Source organism: Spea bombifrons, chromosome 4 (genome assembly GCF_027358695.1).
Source record: "Spea bombifrons isolate aSpeBom1 chromosome 4, aSpeBom1.2.pri, whole genome shotgun sequence".
NCBI lineage: Eukaryota > Metazoa > Chordata > Amphibia > Anura > Pelobatidae > Spea > Spea bombifrons.
This window is the reverse complement of record NC_071090.1, coordinates 59,916,967-59,933,071: the sequence shown is the minus strand read 5'-3', so window position 1 is coordinate 59,933,071 and position 16,105 is coordinate 59,916,967. Positions and strand designations below refer to the sequence as shown.

Sequence of the window (16,105 nt, the reverse complement as noted above, 5' to 3'; positions counted from 1 at the left end):
TGGTTTATGCGCTTTGTCTCTATAAAGCATTTGTTTCTTTCATGTGATCTTTATGTCAAAACAGTTGGTAGGAATGCTTTTTGTCTTCTTGGCAAATTGATCTGTTTTGATTGTAGTGTTGGTTTTTGTTTCCTTGTTGCTTGATCTTACACAGACCTAGATAGCATTCCACTGGGTGAGTATATCTAGCTTATTATGTGTTGTGCAAATGCATGACTTACTAATTCTCCATTAGCACTAACCAGAAGACCACGCAAACCTTCTGAGAATGTGCACACGTTGCATGTCTTAGTTTGAGAACATCTGTGTAACCTATGTTTCTAAACTCGTATACTTTGACAAGTATGTAATATTAACAGCTGAATGCTGACAATATTGCTTCATATGCAGCCTTTGGCATATGTTATTAACATTAAAATTTAGACTATCCATGGCATTACAGTGCACTTAACAACATTACATGTCGAGTCATCCCATCTCATCTTAACTTTTAATTTTTGGATGTGGAAGACAAACCACAATACACTTATTTTCAGGTAAGCCAACATATTAAGTATAAATTATATATATAAAAAATAAGCTATTGGAGAGATCAATATTAGCTACAGTTATTAAATAACATTAAGTACTGAATAATGTGCAGCTTCATAATGTGGAATAATTCAGAGGATCATAGCTTTTCCCAAACAGATCCTACATTTGTAATTGATGTTTAGGGTTATATTTTCCCCTATGTCTGTGGAGCATGTTTAAAATATGGGAAATGGGGCTCCATAGAACCATGTTCAGGCATCAATCCTGTTAAACTGTTTTAATTTAAGCAGATCTACTATTTAGTATTTGAAATATGCTTAATTGGATTTGGATAGTGGGTGAAAGTTGTCAGTAGCAGTTTGGAAATAATGTATAATACATTTAAAAAAAAAGTGACCAACAGTAAAACCAATGGCATGCTTCTAAAGTTTGCTTCTATTTTACCTTTTCGCCGATGATTACTGTATATAATCAGATACAGTTACAGTGAGTATTGTGAAGATTGATCTTGGAAATATTCTACATTTGACCACACCATAGCATTTTCACACAACAATTCTGACTAAAATAAGAGCCACTCCTTTTTGCTCCTCTTCCTGCTTTTAATGATTTGTTGCCATGTAACATACTAAGACTTCTGATAGGTCTGTCACGTTGATACTATACTGACAGCCAATTGGGATAGTGTGGAATCTTGTAATAAGAAAAGCTAAACCCAGTAATGCACTGTGAGTAACGGGCATGTAGATGGTGGCATTCATAGAGCTGAATGAGTACGTTGAGGACACTACTACAATATACTGCATATAATATTTGTTATACATTAGGCTTACAAACAGAAGACCAAAAAAACGCAAGGTGTTTGTTTGAGGTCCTGTTGCTCCCTGAGATGGGAAACAACATAATTTGTACTTTTCCAAGATTTCTAAGCTGTTGGTATTTACTTTTCTTATGCACTGCTTATAATGTATGTTGTCCTCTGTTTTTGGTTAATGCCAAGGCTTCTGCCGTTATAAGGAACATGATCTGAGTATTAGCCAAATCCTTGGGTCTAAGCAAATTTTCCATTAGCTTGATAAATGCTCGGGCATAGAGTTTCTCTTGCGATGAGCCCCTTTGTTAAGTTTCCTCTTAAATTAATGGTGACATTGAAATAAAGGACATGTAGAAGACTTTCAGATGTGTTGCTCTTCAGCTGGTACACCAGCTTGTGCTAAGGGTTGTTTAGACTGGGGGGCTTACAAGTGTAGGCAGTGTGGGGGTTGCTTTATCCACACTGAATGCAAAAGAACAGATGTCGCAGTGTCCCGAGTAGGAAGTAAAATTGCAGTACATATAGTTTTATTTCTGACATCAGGCAGTGTTTCCAGGAATGAACAAAAGTTCCCAAGATCCTTTTTCCCTCATGTTATTGTGATTCAGGTGAACAATCTGTTTCATTAGATCAACCTGATGTTAATGTTCACTTTTTTTTTTTTTTTTTTTTTTTTTAAGAGAATACAGAAAATAGCAGCGATGAAGAAGGGTCGTTGCAGAGTCCCGGAACAGAAGGCAGGTGTGTGATTTGTCATCTGGGAATGTATGTTGCTGCAATTAATTTATTGCTGTATTTCAGTAGTTCTTCCATATTTATGTACAAGTGTCACAAGTATATCTAGAGCTGGAATACACTGCTCTTTTGACTGGCAATTAGTGCAGTTTTTTTGCATGCCAACATATAATCAATACCAACCTCATCATTTCACTAATACAGCAAAAAATTTACTCACTGGGTTTCCACTGGATGCTCAACCTAGCTGATGCTTAGATGTCCTTGGCGATCAAAAGATAAAGCTATAAATGTAAATGATTCTTTACTCTTCGTGATTGAGATTCCATAGATTTACCTTAAAAGGAAGTACAATAATATTGTTAATGTCATCGTGAAAATGTGTTATCAGGATTGTATTTCAATATATGTACTGGTGTAATATTGAATGTTTTCCCTTATTTTTCTTTTCAGTTCCTTGTCTTCAGATCTCATGAAACTGTGCGGTGAGGTGAAACCCAAGAGTAAGGTGAGCGTGGAAGAAGTATTCTATGATGTATATACGTAAGCATGCTAATACCCCTATGTATAGTCATTAATTGCCAAATGTGAAACACCTTTTTAGTCTCTTTGCCACTTGGGACATGCGCTTTAATGTTGTGTATATACTGTAAACAGGCTCGAAGGCGAACTACTACTCAACTGGAGCTGCTTTATGCAGATAACGTCGAGTCACCCGCGGATCCAGGCACAGGAGACCCTGGTGTGTCCACTTACCTCCCGCCAGTGGCAGAAGTTCCAGAGACTGTACCGAACTTGGAAGCAAGTGGAAATAATGTTAGGGAGAAAGATCTACAACAACCACCTTCTGGTTTACCTTCTAAAATAGGCAGCATGTAAGTCTTTCCTGACACATTAACATCCACTGCTTTCCTTGTGAATTCCATTTTAATGACATGCATGAATTTCACAAACCTCCTTTTGGTTATGCTCTGGCTACAAAAAATGGCTTGCATTACAATATTTACATGCTTAGCTTTTCATCAGTATGTATCCTGGCCCCCAATATCTGGAATTGATACTGCAAAAAGCCAGTCTTAAGGAAACATTCTGCGTATTAAATCAATATCCGTATTGAAATTCATTCCTTTACGCTCTTGCCTGTGCTTGCATGTGAATATTTTATGGAATGGGACATTAGCATGTAATAAAGTGCTGAGCTTCAAAGAAACTATTATAAAGGCCTATGGCTATTAACATGCTATAAGCCAAGCAGCCTATTACATATTGCTTGAGCTGTATCTTTTTGCTGCACCGCATTTCTGATTGTTTAATACCATATTGTAAATGATGGCCTAGAGCTTTAAGCAAAGATTCTTTTATTCTCACCCATCTGTACTGTGCCCTGGAGGAAGACTCTTTTAATAACCTGAAATTCTTAATGCCCAACGGTTCATGCATGCTTTTAATGACTCCGATTGGTTGTTGCATAGGCATTTATTCAGTGACCGAGAAAAATAATGATCATTAGGTAGTGAAAAACGGTTTCAAAGCAAGCAGAAGTTTAAAGGCAGCAAATGACTTTAGTTAATAATGTCATTGGAGAATGGATAGATTTAAAACCCATCACACATCAATCCTCTGTTATGATTTTGGAGATTGTTGGAACATCAAACTACAGTTAATATAGCCAGGTAATATACACTTTTATCTTAATTTGCCTTTTATTTGTTTTTCAAGCATGCTTATTGGCTAGTGTGTTTTAGGCCTGTTTAAGCCTGTGCTAGGCATTTTATTAGTACTTCCCTTGAGCTGCAAACGATTAATGCAGAGAAGGGTATGATACAATCCTGAGTATGGGCAGGTGTGACATACCACAACATTGACTAATAATGCTCACTGTTGAGTAGAGACTTGAGTAGAGAGTTCAGAAGAGCTGTCTTCAGGGATGTTGCCTACAGGTTTACCTGTTATAGCCGAAACTTTTGTTACTAGACTTTCTTGGGCACTGCAATTCTGTTAAAGTTTCCCTTTTAAACATAAAAAAAATAAAAATTGCTTTATTTTTTAAAATCCCCTTTGTACATGTATCAGTACCTTTAAAAGTATCACATGAAATGTCCTTTATGGAAATATGATACAAATGTTCAAACTACAACTCATTAAGACATGCCTCAAGTTTCATTTCTGCACATTGTTCTGCTGGGTTTACTTAACACACGTGTCTCATCTCACTAAATCCCAAAATACACACTGTTATTGTTTTCATGCTGTTATGTCATAACATATTTTTTTGTAAAATAAATTATGAAAAATCTCTATTAAAATAGCCAAAAATATCCAAGGAACATTCTGTATTGTTAGCAACCAAAATTTCCAACTGATAGCATTTGGTTTCGGTGTGGATGATTCCAACTGTGATAAGGTGTTTTTTTTTTTTTTTTGTTTTTTTTTTTTTTCTTTTCTGGGCTGTGAATTTCTATCTCTCTCCTTATAATGACAATATCTTGTCAGGGCAAAGCAAATCCCTTTGGCTGAAAAACGTGTACCTGAACCTTCACCGTTATCAAGAAGGAAAACTTATGAAAAAGGTGGAGATAAAACAATAAAAACCAAAGAACAGAAGTGGTAAGGGCACCAGTGCCGACCTGCTACCATGTCACTTATGGTTTCTTCTTTTTGATCTTCTGCTTTCTGCACGGTGCAGTAAGAATGACACTCTTCTGTTTTCTTGCCTCAAAGATCAACAGTAATTTATGTATATTATTTTCCTCTACAAAATATTCCATACACAGACTGACATGGCTCATTGTTTCTGCCGTTTCTATCCTTGTGTGTAATCTTTGCTGCCCTATGTTGCATGTGTATGCATCATGTTGCAATATGTTCACTAAAGGGAGAGTTCCCAGGTATTTATTATAGCGTCTTAGAATTTTCTTCTGGAGAAAGTTCCTAGTGTTGGCTCCTCATAGTTAATGAAGGAGTGATATAGTTGACACCATAACTCTTGTTAACTTTGCCATTATTGACTAAATGTCTTTGCCCTATAGGCTTGTCTCATAATATGTTGAAGTGAGTTGTGTTCTTTTTTTCTTTTCTTTTTTCTTCTTATTATAGCTCAGATTCTGGAACTTCAGAGGCTAGTCTGTCACCTCCTTCTTCCCCAACAAGTCGGTCCCGTAACGAAATGAATGTTTTTAGCCGTCTCACAGTTTCTCAGGGAAACGCAGCTTTTCAGCAGGATAAGTAAGTCACTGGAGCCTGACTCCCGTTTAAGACAATTTTATTATTTTCCCCTTGACGTGCATTTTTTGTTAATAACAGAAACACAAATAGTCTGATGAAAATTAGTATTTTTGTATTAGAATTTTTTTAAAATCTAAAAGTAATATACATTTTAAGCATGAAAAAAACAAGCACAAAGTACCTAGAATGATACACTATTGTAGAATTGTTCTAAAAAAATAGTGCTATTTACAGTTACTAACACTAAAAATATTTACTCATAAAATGATTAGGGACTCATAACAATTGAATTGAATGTTGAAGTAACATGATGGCTCTCTTGCTTATATATAATAACTTCAATGCAGCAACATTCACTTTCTGATTATTAATGAGTTTTTGTATAATGTGCTGTAGTATAATGAATGGTCTGAGTAAATTGTAATTCAGTAAGATAAATATGGAGCAGGGGTTAAGATTTAGACCTCAATCTCTACCAGTGTGGTGTTGACTGTGATTCCTGATGTTCAAATAAACACTTATTAGGTCACACCTTTAGTATTATGCTTATTTAGGTCGCAACTTATATATTTGCTCCTAAACAAAGTAAGGGTTCTAGCCACAGCTCTGCACAAAACACACAATTAATGTTATTTTTTAGGACCATCTAGTCAGAGCCAGTCTCAAAATAAAGGTGGCTGCCTAGCCCACCGAACCACTGGGGCTGCCTTGTTTCTAATGATGTGCGTATGGGTGGGAGTGTTGGGCATATGTGTTCTAGGATGATTAAAAAAAAAAAACAGAGCTGGCACTGCGTAGAACCCATTAATAATACATGTTAACATTATTGGCAAATATGAAAAAACACACAGAACATAGCCTTCCTGCCTATAAATTACAAAGCCTAAACTGGCTTACTAAACTCTTATAAAATAGCTCCAGGAATTGTTGCTAATGTTTTTATTTCAGATCAGAAACCTAAAAATCCTGAGAAAACCTGACATTATCTTCAACTGTAATATATTTGATTAATTTGGTTTACCTGATTTAGCTTAGAATAAAAAAGCCAGGTGAAAAAATACCTGTTTTTGTTGTCTGTAGTAAATCTGTCATCTGTATGCTTTTTTCCCCAGTAAAAAAATCTTAAGTACTCAATCTATATATGGAATTGCAGATGTTTTAATGACCTGAAAATGGTTATTTTTTTTATATAAAAAGCCATTACTCATCAAAAAATTGTATATACATTTTGTTCAGTCAGGCGCACAGTCATGTCTTTGCTGCTATGTCAGTACAATGCATGAAGGATCTATTAAAATACTTTTCTGTTCCAAGTTTCTCACAGCTGTATGTTGCTAAACAAATAAGTAATTTCTAAAAACGTCTTGCCAAACATTTGCCCAAAATGCCCCCCCCCCAACAAAAATGCAGCGACCTTTCAAATTCTCAGAAAACCCCTGCTTTTTGTTGGTTTTCTTGGTTTGACAGCTTTAGCAAATGACCTGGTGTTTCTAACATTGCAAACTATGTTTTTCATAGTCATCTTAAATTACAAAAGTTGACATGCCAAATTGTTGCCTATTGTTTGATCGATTTTCTTGTGTATCAAGTTACATGTTTATTTTCTGTACTGTGTTCATTTTTTATGAAAACTGAGGTTGTTTCAATAAGCATGATTTTCATTGGTATTTTTGATTCATTTCAATATACTCGTAACCAGTTAACTATTTATATGGAATAGATTTTCCGTCTGTCTTAAGCACTTTTGTTTTATATTGCTGGTATAGCCATTTTCATGCTTAATCCAGAGGCACACAAAATATTGACGAACCATTTTCAAAAGCAGAAGCAATTATGGAGAGACTGTGACTTTATTATAGGGGTTATAAGTGCTATTTTCTTGTTATAGGAAATATTTATATTTGTGAACCTGGGGCCCAGAATATTACTTGTTTTTAATCAAGAAATGTGGATTGGTTCTCTCAATCATAATACCTGTGGATTGGTACACTAACTGCATAGACAGGGTTGTCTGAGTCAGGCCTTGGACACTACAGTTTTAAAATGGTCTTAAGTAAGTGGCAATCGATCAGCTCTTGCACAGTAAATATCTTCTAGTCCCCTGTTACTTTTCCTTATCAGATCTGTCACCTTCCCTGAATCCTACATTTTTAAATAAACCCATGTAGATCTGTTTACAGATTAAAAAGACTGTACTTTTTCTTCTTCTTCAGAAAATGATAATGCAAATCTTGTATATAGCAAGTTTACTTTTTAAATCATTATCTAAAAACAAGGTTATTTACCTTACAATACTCACGTCATATATTGCTGTCGCTGGGGCAGAACCTGTTGCGGCAAGTACCTTTTAAGCTTTGTCCGATCATCATTTCTGATTAAAAAAATAAATTATCATTTCTGTTCTTGTGAGCTGCACAAAGTGAGTGTAAGGAATGAAGGAGAACTTCAGGACAGGGAATTAATCGGATAATGTAGTCCCTGCCACCCCAAGATAAACAATTACTCCAAAACTATAACAAACAAAAACACAAGCTATAGGCAGTTTTAATTAATAAGTATGTGATAAAAGCTGTTACGACAACAGTTCCTCTTTATTATAATAATAAAAACGTACACAAACATGCAATGCACATGACATAGGTCAGGTGATTTTCTTGCAAATGCTCATTTAAAAATGTGATAGTCAATTATACTAATAATGGTTCTGCGCTAAAATGAGGAAAAAAATATCCCACTTGTCCCCTTGGTAATTGGCCCACAAATTAAATTTTGCACCCGAATTGCATTTTATAAATGTGACCCTGTATATTTTTAGCATACATCTTTTTTTTTTTTTTTTTTTGTATATTTGTTTGTTTGTTTAGACCGTGTTTTACCACTTTACATTGAGGTTTCTCTTGTTTTCAAGTATGTCCAAGTCTAGAAACAGTATTACATCACATATATGAAATTAATGTGTTTGGAAGTTAAGGAAAACAGGATGTCGCGTAACATTTTACAGTTTATACATAACTCAAGAAGGGGATGTAAGAAGTTGTGAGAAAAACATCTAGGGAATATGGTGCTTTATGATGAAAAATGCTAGCACTTAGTAATTTTACTATACAAATTATGGTTGTGGTTAATTATGGTTAAGGTTTCTAGCCACCTCTTACACGTCAGTTTAGATGGCACAAACATTGCTGTATTGTTGTACTTGAGCATAATCCTACTAAATTTGGGTGTTCAGACCCACCCGTTTGCGTATATTTCTTTGTCACTTTTTGGGAAAGAGAAATGTAAGTGGGTAGTTCACTTAGCATTTTACTTATAAAAAATCCAGAGACCAACTACATTTTACCAGATATACATACATATGTGCAAGTGTGCCGTTTAATTACAAATACATACACACACAAATGTTTTTTTGCCATCCTGTCAATAGTGCTCAGTGATAGAAGTTGGCTGAAATGCTGAATGTTTCTTAGGAGAACACAATGTAGTTGTATTGTGTGTACCTTGAGACCTCTGTTTCTGTGTTACTCATCCAGGGAGGAGACATCACCTATCTGATATCTGTATTTTTTCCTCTCGCACTCTACTATTGGTCTTTATAGGTCTGATGAAAGTGATTCCTCTCTGTCCGAGGTACACAGGTACAAATTTCCTTCTCTGTACATTTTTAATTCATCGCCATTAAAGCTTTCTTTTCCTGCATGCTCCTCCTTTTTTAACAAACACTTTTGCGCCTCAAAAATAAGTAGAGTATTAAAGCTTGTTTTTGCAAAACCCAGTCCCTTTATTATTGAAGCTTTTGCTCTTGGTTTTGCATGCTTGTTATGGCAATATGAATTTGTGTTTATTTGACATTATGTTGCGATGACCATGCCATAATCCCAGCATGAATATTTGATGTAATTGTATTGTTTTAAGCTTTTATAAAGGACCTTTGTCGCTTGACCACTGTCAGATCGTATGTTCTCTCCATGTAATCTGTCTAATTTACAGCTAGTGTCAGACTGGAAAAATAATGCTGACCTTCAGTGAGTAAGGTGAAAAAAATATCACTCCGCTCCGTTAAATGTGACAGTTAAAGACAGTGGTTGCAACCATTCTGTGATAAGTGCCATTGGTACCTAAAAATGGCATTAATCCATGGAGCATGAGAAGGCTGTATTTATATTGAGTTAACAGTTTTAAATCACACCATATATCACTCTTCAGCTATTTGTTGGAGGCTTGGGGCCTTCATCTGAGCTTCATTCTTCTCTACCAGTTGTGATGATGTAAAAGGCTGTTGCATGTCATCTGCTTTTATCATTTGTTTTGTTATGGTAAAAGATACAAACAGTTATTGTTAGACATGTGCAAATGGGCCAAAAACGATTCAGACACATTTTTTGTTTCATATTTGATCCTTTCGTTTTCAGAAAGCGAATTTTGTTTCCTTCCCTTTTGGTTTGGATGAAATCCAGAAGGCTTTTTACATTCGGAAATAAAATTTGTTGACTCACCCTTGTTTATTGTCTTATGTTCTTTCACGCTCTCATTTACGTTCTCTCTCTCTCTCTGTCATTCACTTCCACTATGTCCCTAGCTTCTCCGCCGACTGATTTATATATCCCTGTTTCCTTTTTCAGCTTTTACTCTTGCCTCTTCTTGTTCTTCTGTCTTTTTCTCTCAATGTCCCTGAGTCTTCTGTCTTCGTCCACTTCATCGTGAACCAGGCCTTCCTGAGCGTTTCTGCAAAAAGGCAAGAGCCTCCAGGCCAACACCCCCCCCCCCGGGTGGAGGAATGTAAGAGTTTGTCCCCATGTCTAGCCCTTTGTGGATGTACACTAGGAGGCCAGAATAACTAAGACAAATTTGCAGCTTTCTTTCTTCGCGAATCCATCTTCATTATTCTGGCCTCTCAGGGTACTTCCACAAAGAGGCAGCACCACGGGAACAGCTTCTCCCCCGTTCCGCCAGTCTGAGGCTCTGCCCTTTTACGGAAGGACCTGATTAATGGAGAAGTGGACAAAGAAAGAATACACAGGGAAAAGTAGACAAAAAAGCAGATGAACAAGAAGGGACGAGAAGAAGAGGGGGCAAGGGGACAGAACACGGTTGGTGGATTAGGTAGGGAGACATTGTGAGAGAGCGTGAATGAGAGCAAGGGGGTATAGAGTAAGCACAAGTGGGAAAACAAACTAAATGAAAATCCTGAGCTCTATGCTTCCTATTCCTTGTGGATCCCTTCTCGTTTTTGGACATTTGTACAAATTGAAGAAATTGTCAGAACGCACAAGTCTAATTACCTATTGACTAATAAATAACATATATCTGGTTTATATCTTTGGTGATATTTTAATTCGCTACATTTTAACCAAACCAAACTAACGGGTGGCTTTTAACCAAAGAGGCCGTTTTCGTTGCATTCATGGTAATTTATAAATAGGCATTTTTTTCCCTTGGTTTTCCATGTGGATTTAAGTAAATGTATACTTAAGAAGCATGATTTTTACCTATACATGATTACAGATGTATGCTTAATTTAGAGAGAAATGAAAGACAGTGTTTTTGTTTGATTGCATATTCATTAAAATCTTTTTCGGTAATACTAACGATGATATAAAGTCATCTTAATTACCAATTCAATTGAATGTGCAAAAAGTTTACAAAATTTAAACACAGGTAAGTCACAAAATGGAGTATTACTTGTAATAAGCAGTGCCAAAGTTAAATGTTTCTTTTTTTTTTTATTTCTAGGGGCATAATTAACCCATTTCCTACCCCCAGAGGCAGCAAGTCATCACTTTTGCAGTGCACTCATATAGCCGAAGGGCACAACAAGGCTGTGCTTTGCCTAGATGCTACTGATGATCTGCTTTTTACTGGATCTAAAGGTCAGCAACATTATTCTCTCTTGTATAAATATGTTGACATCTAATATTTTATTGCATTATAATCTGGACTACACATCTTTAGTCATGGCATTTGAGTATGTGCTTATTGGTTAAAAATTTAAGAGGCCAAACAAATCTTACTCCTTTTCCAAATGGTAGATGTGACAACTAAGTAGAAGAGATTTTCTTCATATGTGGTTGGAAACACACAGGTGTTAGTTTCTTGGTGGCTGTTTTTCATTTAGAATGAATAAAATACTGTTTGACAACACACATGGTTGAATTTTCCAACTTTGCTATTCCAACATATAAACAAAGCTTTCTGTATTCAATATATTTGTTTGACTTTTTTTTTTAAAAAAAAATTATATATTTTCATTTTTTATAGACCGTACTTGTAAAGTATGGAATCTTGTCACCGGGCAAGAAATTATGTCTCTTGGAGGTCATCCGAATAATGTTGTGTCTGTGAAGTATTGCAACTACACCAGTCTGGTGTTCACTGTTTCAACATCTTATATTAAGGTGTGGGACATCAGAGACTCTGCTAAATGTGTCCGGACGCTTACGTAAGTAGTACTTTTAAAATGAAATATACTTACCACATTGATGTTCTGTACAAACAATATTCTACCTGTGAATTGTCATTTGTTTAAAAAGCATAGTATTTACTGTAGATCAGTACACATTCCATCATCTTTATTAAAGGGATTTTTCTTTTTGTTTTTTGTTTTTTGTTAATAAAGGAGAAGGCTAACAATGCACCAGTGACTTTATTTTTGAGACTTACAGACACAATTAAAATGCTGCTGATTTTTTCTGTTTTAACATAAGATTCACTTTTGCAGTTGCCTACTTGGTCAGTTAGATTTTGTGGAAAAAGGACGGCCCAGAGTTATCCTTAGCACTGGGCCGACCAGAGGTTGGGCCAAAAGCATGGCACATGTCCCTGCAGTAAAAAAGTGGTGACAGTGTGTGTGTGTGTGTCTGAGGTTTTTTCTTTTGTTTTTTGTTTTTTAATTTTTTTGAGGGGGTGCCAGCTTTTTTTTCTAAGGAGATAAGTGACATTATTTAAACTCATTATGTGCTTGAGATATGCATTTTAATGAAGAAAAATGTTAAGGCTAACAAAAATTCTCAACCATAAGGGTCTTAATGCCCTGGGGATACTAGCAATTTTTCAAAGTGATGTAATTTGATTATGCTAATGTAATCTTACTATTATGGTCTGTTTAGATCTTCCGGTCAAGTGGTGGCTTGGGATTCATGTGCTGGAAGTCAGAACCGAACAGTAACTATACCTGCTGGAGAGAACCAAATCAATCAAATTGCACTCAACCCCACAGGCACTGTACTTTATGCAGCTGCTGGAAATGCAGTGAGGATGTGGGATCTAAAGAGGTAATATATTCCAAGGTTTCTCTTATGCAACAACCATAATATCATAGAGTGTAAAGGAAGGTATTAGCGCCTACAATTATTTTCCTGTGAGCACAGTTCTGGGTAAATGTGTTGCTTTGGTTTACAGATCCTGCATAAAAAAACTCCATTCATTTGTATCAAGATATAATAACTAATAGGTAACAGTAAAGATTTATGAAAATACCGTTTGTTTTATTATATTGTATATGTATTTTATGATATGGTATTAATCACCATTTATTTTGAAGGTTTCATCCTACTGGAAAGCTTTGCGGACATCTTGGACCTGTTATGTGTCTTACAGTAGATCAGATAGCTAATGGGCAAGATCTGATTATTACTGGTTCTAAGGATCATTATATAAAGGTGTGTGAATTATAAATGTCTTGCCTGTTATAACAATTCTGGAACTATTTCCTAACCTTCAAAAAGTAATTTTACATTTACATGTTAGAAACCCTATGCTTTTCTGTACATATTTACATATATATACACGTGTGTGTGTGTGTGTATATACGTGTGTATAATTTGTTTTTGTATTTTCCCACCAGATGTTTGATATAACTGAAGGCGCGCTTGGTACTGTAAGTCCTACACATTGTTTTGAACCTCCTCATTATGATGGAATTGAATCACTTGTCATCTATGGAGACAACCTTTTCAGTGGATCCAGAGACAATGGAATTAAGAAATGGGACCTATCTAGAAAGGATCTTATTCAGGTAATTGCTTGGGCATCCTTGAGTTCATGTGTTTTGTGCATGTGCCATAGCTCAGCAGCTGAAATATCTGACAAAAATATGTATAAGAACATGTGACATGATTTTTCTTAATTTGTACTGGTTTAGCATTGTATTTGAAACACTGGCAGCTCCTAGATGTCTCTATGACATACTGGATGTGGAAGAATAGACAATCATGGCTGTGTAAAACATTTTTATAAAATTACAATTTTGTAATTGTTTGCTTTCCCAGTTTAATATTTTATAGGTTTCCTTATTTTCTTTCAATACAAGTTGTAAATGACAATATCATTTTCAATACTCTGCCTGGGGTAAACCAGGCTTTGCGAACCTACTTTGTGGCAGCCAAATTCCCTAGCTGTATATGTGATTATCTGCTTTTTAGCCTCATTGTTTTAAAATTTTTGTTGCTACATGTATTTGTGCTTCTTCCTTATCGCAATATACAGTCCGTAGTTTGCATTTGAAAACTATATTAACTTTAGAAATATATATGTTTGTACAGTTTACTTTGAGTTTCTTTCCCCCCCCCCCCATTAGCAAGTTCCAAATGCCCATAAGGATTGGGTATGTGCTCTTGGAGTTGTGCCGAACTTCCCTGTTATTCTAAGTGGTTGTCGAGGAGGCATTTTAAAGCTCTGGAATGTAGACACCCTTTTACCCATAGGAGATCTCAAAGGACACGATAGCCCTATAAATGCAATCTGCACGAACTCAACTCATATCTTCACAGCATCAGAGTAAGAGTCTCTTAATTTCCTGTATTACTTTAAATATCGCAATATATATACATATTTTGTAGGGCACTTTTTAATTGTTTTCATATTCTTATATTTAGGTCTAATTTGCTAATACTAATATTCATACAATTACTCCATGAAGACCTTAGTTATCAATTATGCAGAGTAAATTATAAATAATATAAATCAGTAACTGGATAATAAAAAATTCTGACTGGGTGCACTGTAAGGGAAACTACAAAAAGTATAATGTTAGAAATTGTTTTGCAATTTGCTTTTCACTTGTAGAACATTCTTTTTGTTTATATTACCAGTTGTCATCCTGCCTGGGCAATTTTGACTTTTGTTTCTTTGTTGCAGTGATCAGACAGTGAGGATTTGGAAAGCTAACGGATTACTGGATGGACAGTTATCAGATGGAGGTGACACCAGTGAAGATGTTGCAAGCTGCTGAGCTTTGTGTTCTACATGATACTGTGATACGCTGTTTACTGTTTTTGACTCATTCGGGCATTTAATGATTACTGGCTTTAACTATACTGGATCTAACTGGAAACTGTATCCAACGTAATGTTTGCTGTATTGTTAATAGTGCTTAGCTTATGTAACAAGCTTCACCTACACATATAGAAAGCCTGTTGGCATCAAAATGTATGCACTTTGTTATGGATGTTGTCTGGGCACAAAAATGGTCACACTAATCTGCAACCATAATACTAGCTGAAATTAAGCAAAGTAATGTGTGTATTTAACAGAGTATAATAGAAACTGTTCACTTTAAGTGATGTTCCACTATCTAATATCACATCTTGATGTAAAGTATTAATATGTGCCTGTAGTTGAAAAAATCAAAAGCCTAATGCTTTGGAACGTTATACCCACCTGGCCAAGGTACATGTGCCCACTTGTGCACAGGATTTAATGTGCGGAAAATGGCTAAACCATTATTTCAGGAAGAGCTTTGTTGGATCTGTTTCAGTTCTGTCTCCATACTGTATGCTATAAGTTATTTTTCTTAATTTTTTTTTTAAAAAAATCATTTTGATTTTATACTCTCCTCGCAGCTGCTTAATTGTGCTTTTATCTAATTTAATATGCTGCTATATATATATATCTAAAAGACTGTTTTTCAAGCAAGAACTTCATCTGTGGTAGAGCTCTGTGTAAATAATTTGATTGTAAAAAGATACTTAGTTCCTCCTGCTTAGATTTTAAAATGCCATAGAGAGTTGGTCTTCTGGGGAAAAAATACTTTCATTTGCTGACTTTTTACACCTTATTTTGTAAATTTGATGCTCTCAAGATTTAATATAGATTAAATTATGTGTGTATTGAGTTTGTAGATCTTTGTGATGATAACCTGTGAACTTGAGTTAAGCTAATGCATGAATAAACACATGCAAATTAAAACGTGTCTCTACATTTTGTGCAATTTGAAAAGTAAAAACCAGAATAAAGAGTGAAAGCCGGAAAAAAAGTTACCTCCAACTTTAAAATAGACTGGTAAGAATATTGCCTCCTAAAGGGTGTCAAATGGCCCTAGTAAAATACCCTCTGGTGGTTCTGATATCTCTGACCACTAGTGAAGTTAGAGTCCCGCCATGCTAAGTTTGGAAGAAGAAAAAAAAAAAGTGAAGCACAACTTGTTATATTTGCCCTATATTGAAAATCCTGATTTTTTTTTTTTTTTTTTTGGCCCATTCGTTGTCGTGCAACAAACTTAATTCCCTTGCCATTCAGTTCAGAACTAAGTTTGTTGCCCGGTGCCCACATTCACTTTTACTCTCTCACATGCTCCTTCTTGTTCACTCTCACACTCTGTAAATGTGTCCCTACCTTCTCTGCCAACAGCTTTTGCAGACCACTTGTGAATCTTTTTTTTTTTTTTTTTCTTCATCTTCTATCTTTTTGTATTTTAACTCTGGGCAATACAGCAGCGCGTCAGGTTGAGTCCTTTCCTTGATCCCTCTAATCGGGGAGAGGATGTCACTGAAAATGCCATCATTTTGCCCTATCTTGAACTTG

At 35.5% G+C, this 16,105-nt stretch overlaps 1 protein-coding gene across 7 annotated transcripts in view; it reads left to right on the top strand.

The window, feature by feature from the left end:
* KIF21A (kinesin family member 21A) overlaps positions 1 to 15,490 on the top strand; it is a 60,554-nt gene extending 45,064 nt beyond the window's left edge. For 2 of the 7 annotated variants that reach the window (XM_053465361.1, XM_053465359.1), the window contains 14 exons: positions 155 to 175; positions 2,029 to 2,089; positions 2,537 to 2,591; positions 2,741 to 2,958; positions 4,577 to 4,690; positions 5,180 to 5,308; positions 8,905 to 8,943; positions 11,039 to 11,175; positions 11,564 to 11,744; positions 12,412 to 12,576; positions 12,846 to 12,963; positions 13,149 to 13,319; positions 13,881 to 14,080; positions 14,441 to 15,490. In XM_053465361.1, the coding sequence (XP_053321336.1) occupies positions 155 to 175; positions 2,029 to 2,089; positions 2,537 to 2,591; positions 2,741 to 2,958; positions 4,577 to 4,690; positions 5,180 to 5,308; positions 8,905 to 8,943; positions 11,039 to 11,175; positions 11,564 to 11,744; positions 12,412 to 12,576; positions 12,846 to 12,963; positions 13,149 to 13,319; positions 13,881 to 14,080; positions 14,441 to 14,534 (1,703 nt within the window). In that variant the 3' untranslated portion in view covers positions 14,535 to 15,490. The remainder of the gene's footprint in view (positions 1 to 154; positions 176 to 2,028; positions 2,090 to 2,536; positions 2,592 to 2,740; positions 2,959 to 4,576; positions 4,691 to 5,179; positions 5,309 to 8,904; positions 8,944 to 11,038; positions 11,176 to 11,563; positions 11,745 to 12,411; positions 12,577 to 12,845; positions 12,964 to 13,148; positions 13,320 to 13,880; positions 14,081 to 14,440) is intronic. The other 5 variants (XM_053465363.1, XM_053465360.1, XM_053465362.1 and 2 more) reach the window with 3 other exon arrangements.
* Positions 15,491 to 16,105: the final 615 nt, after the last annotated feature.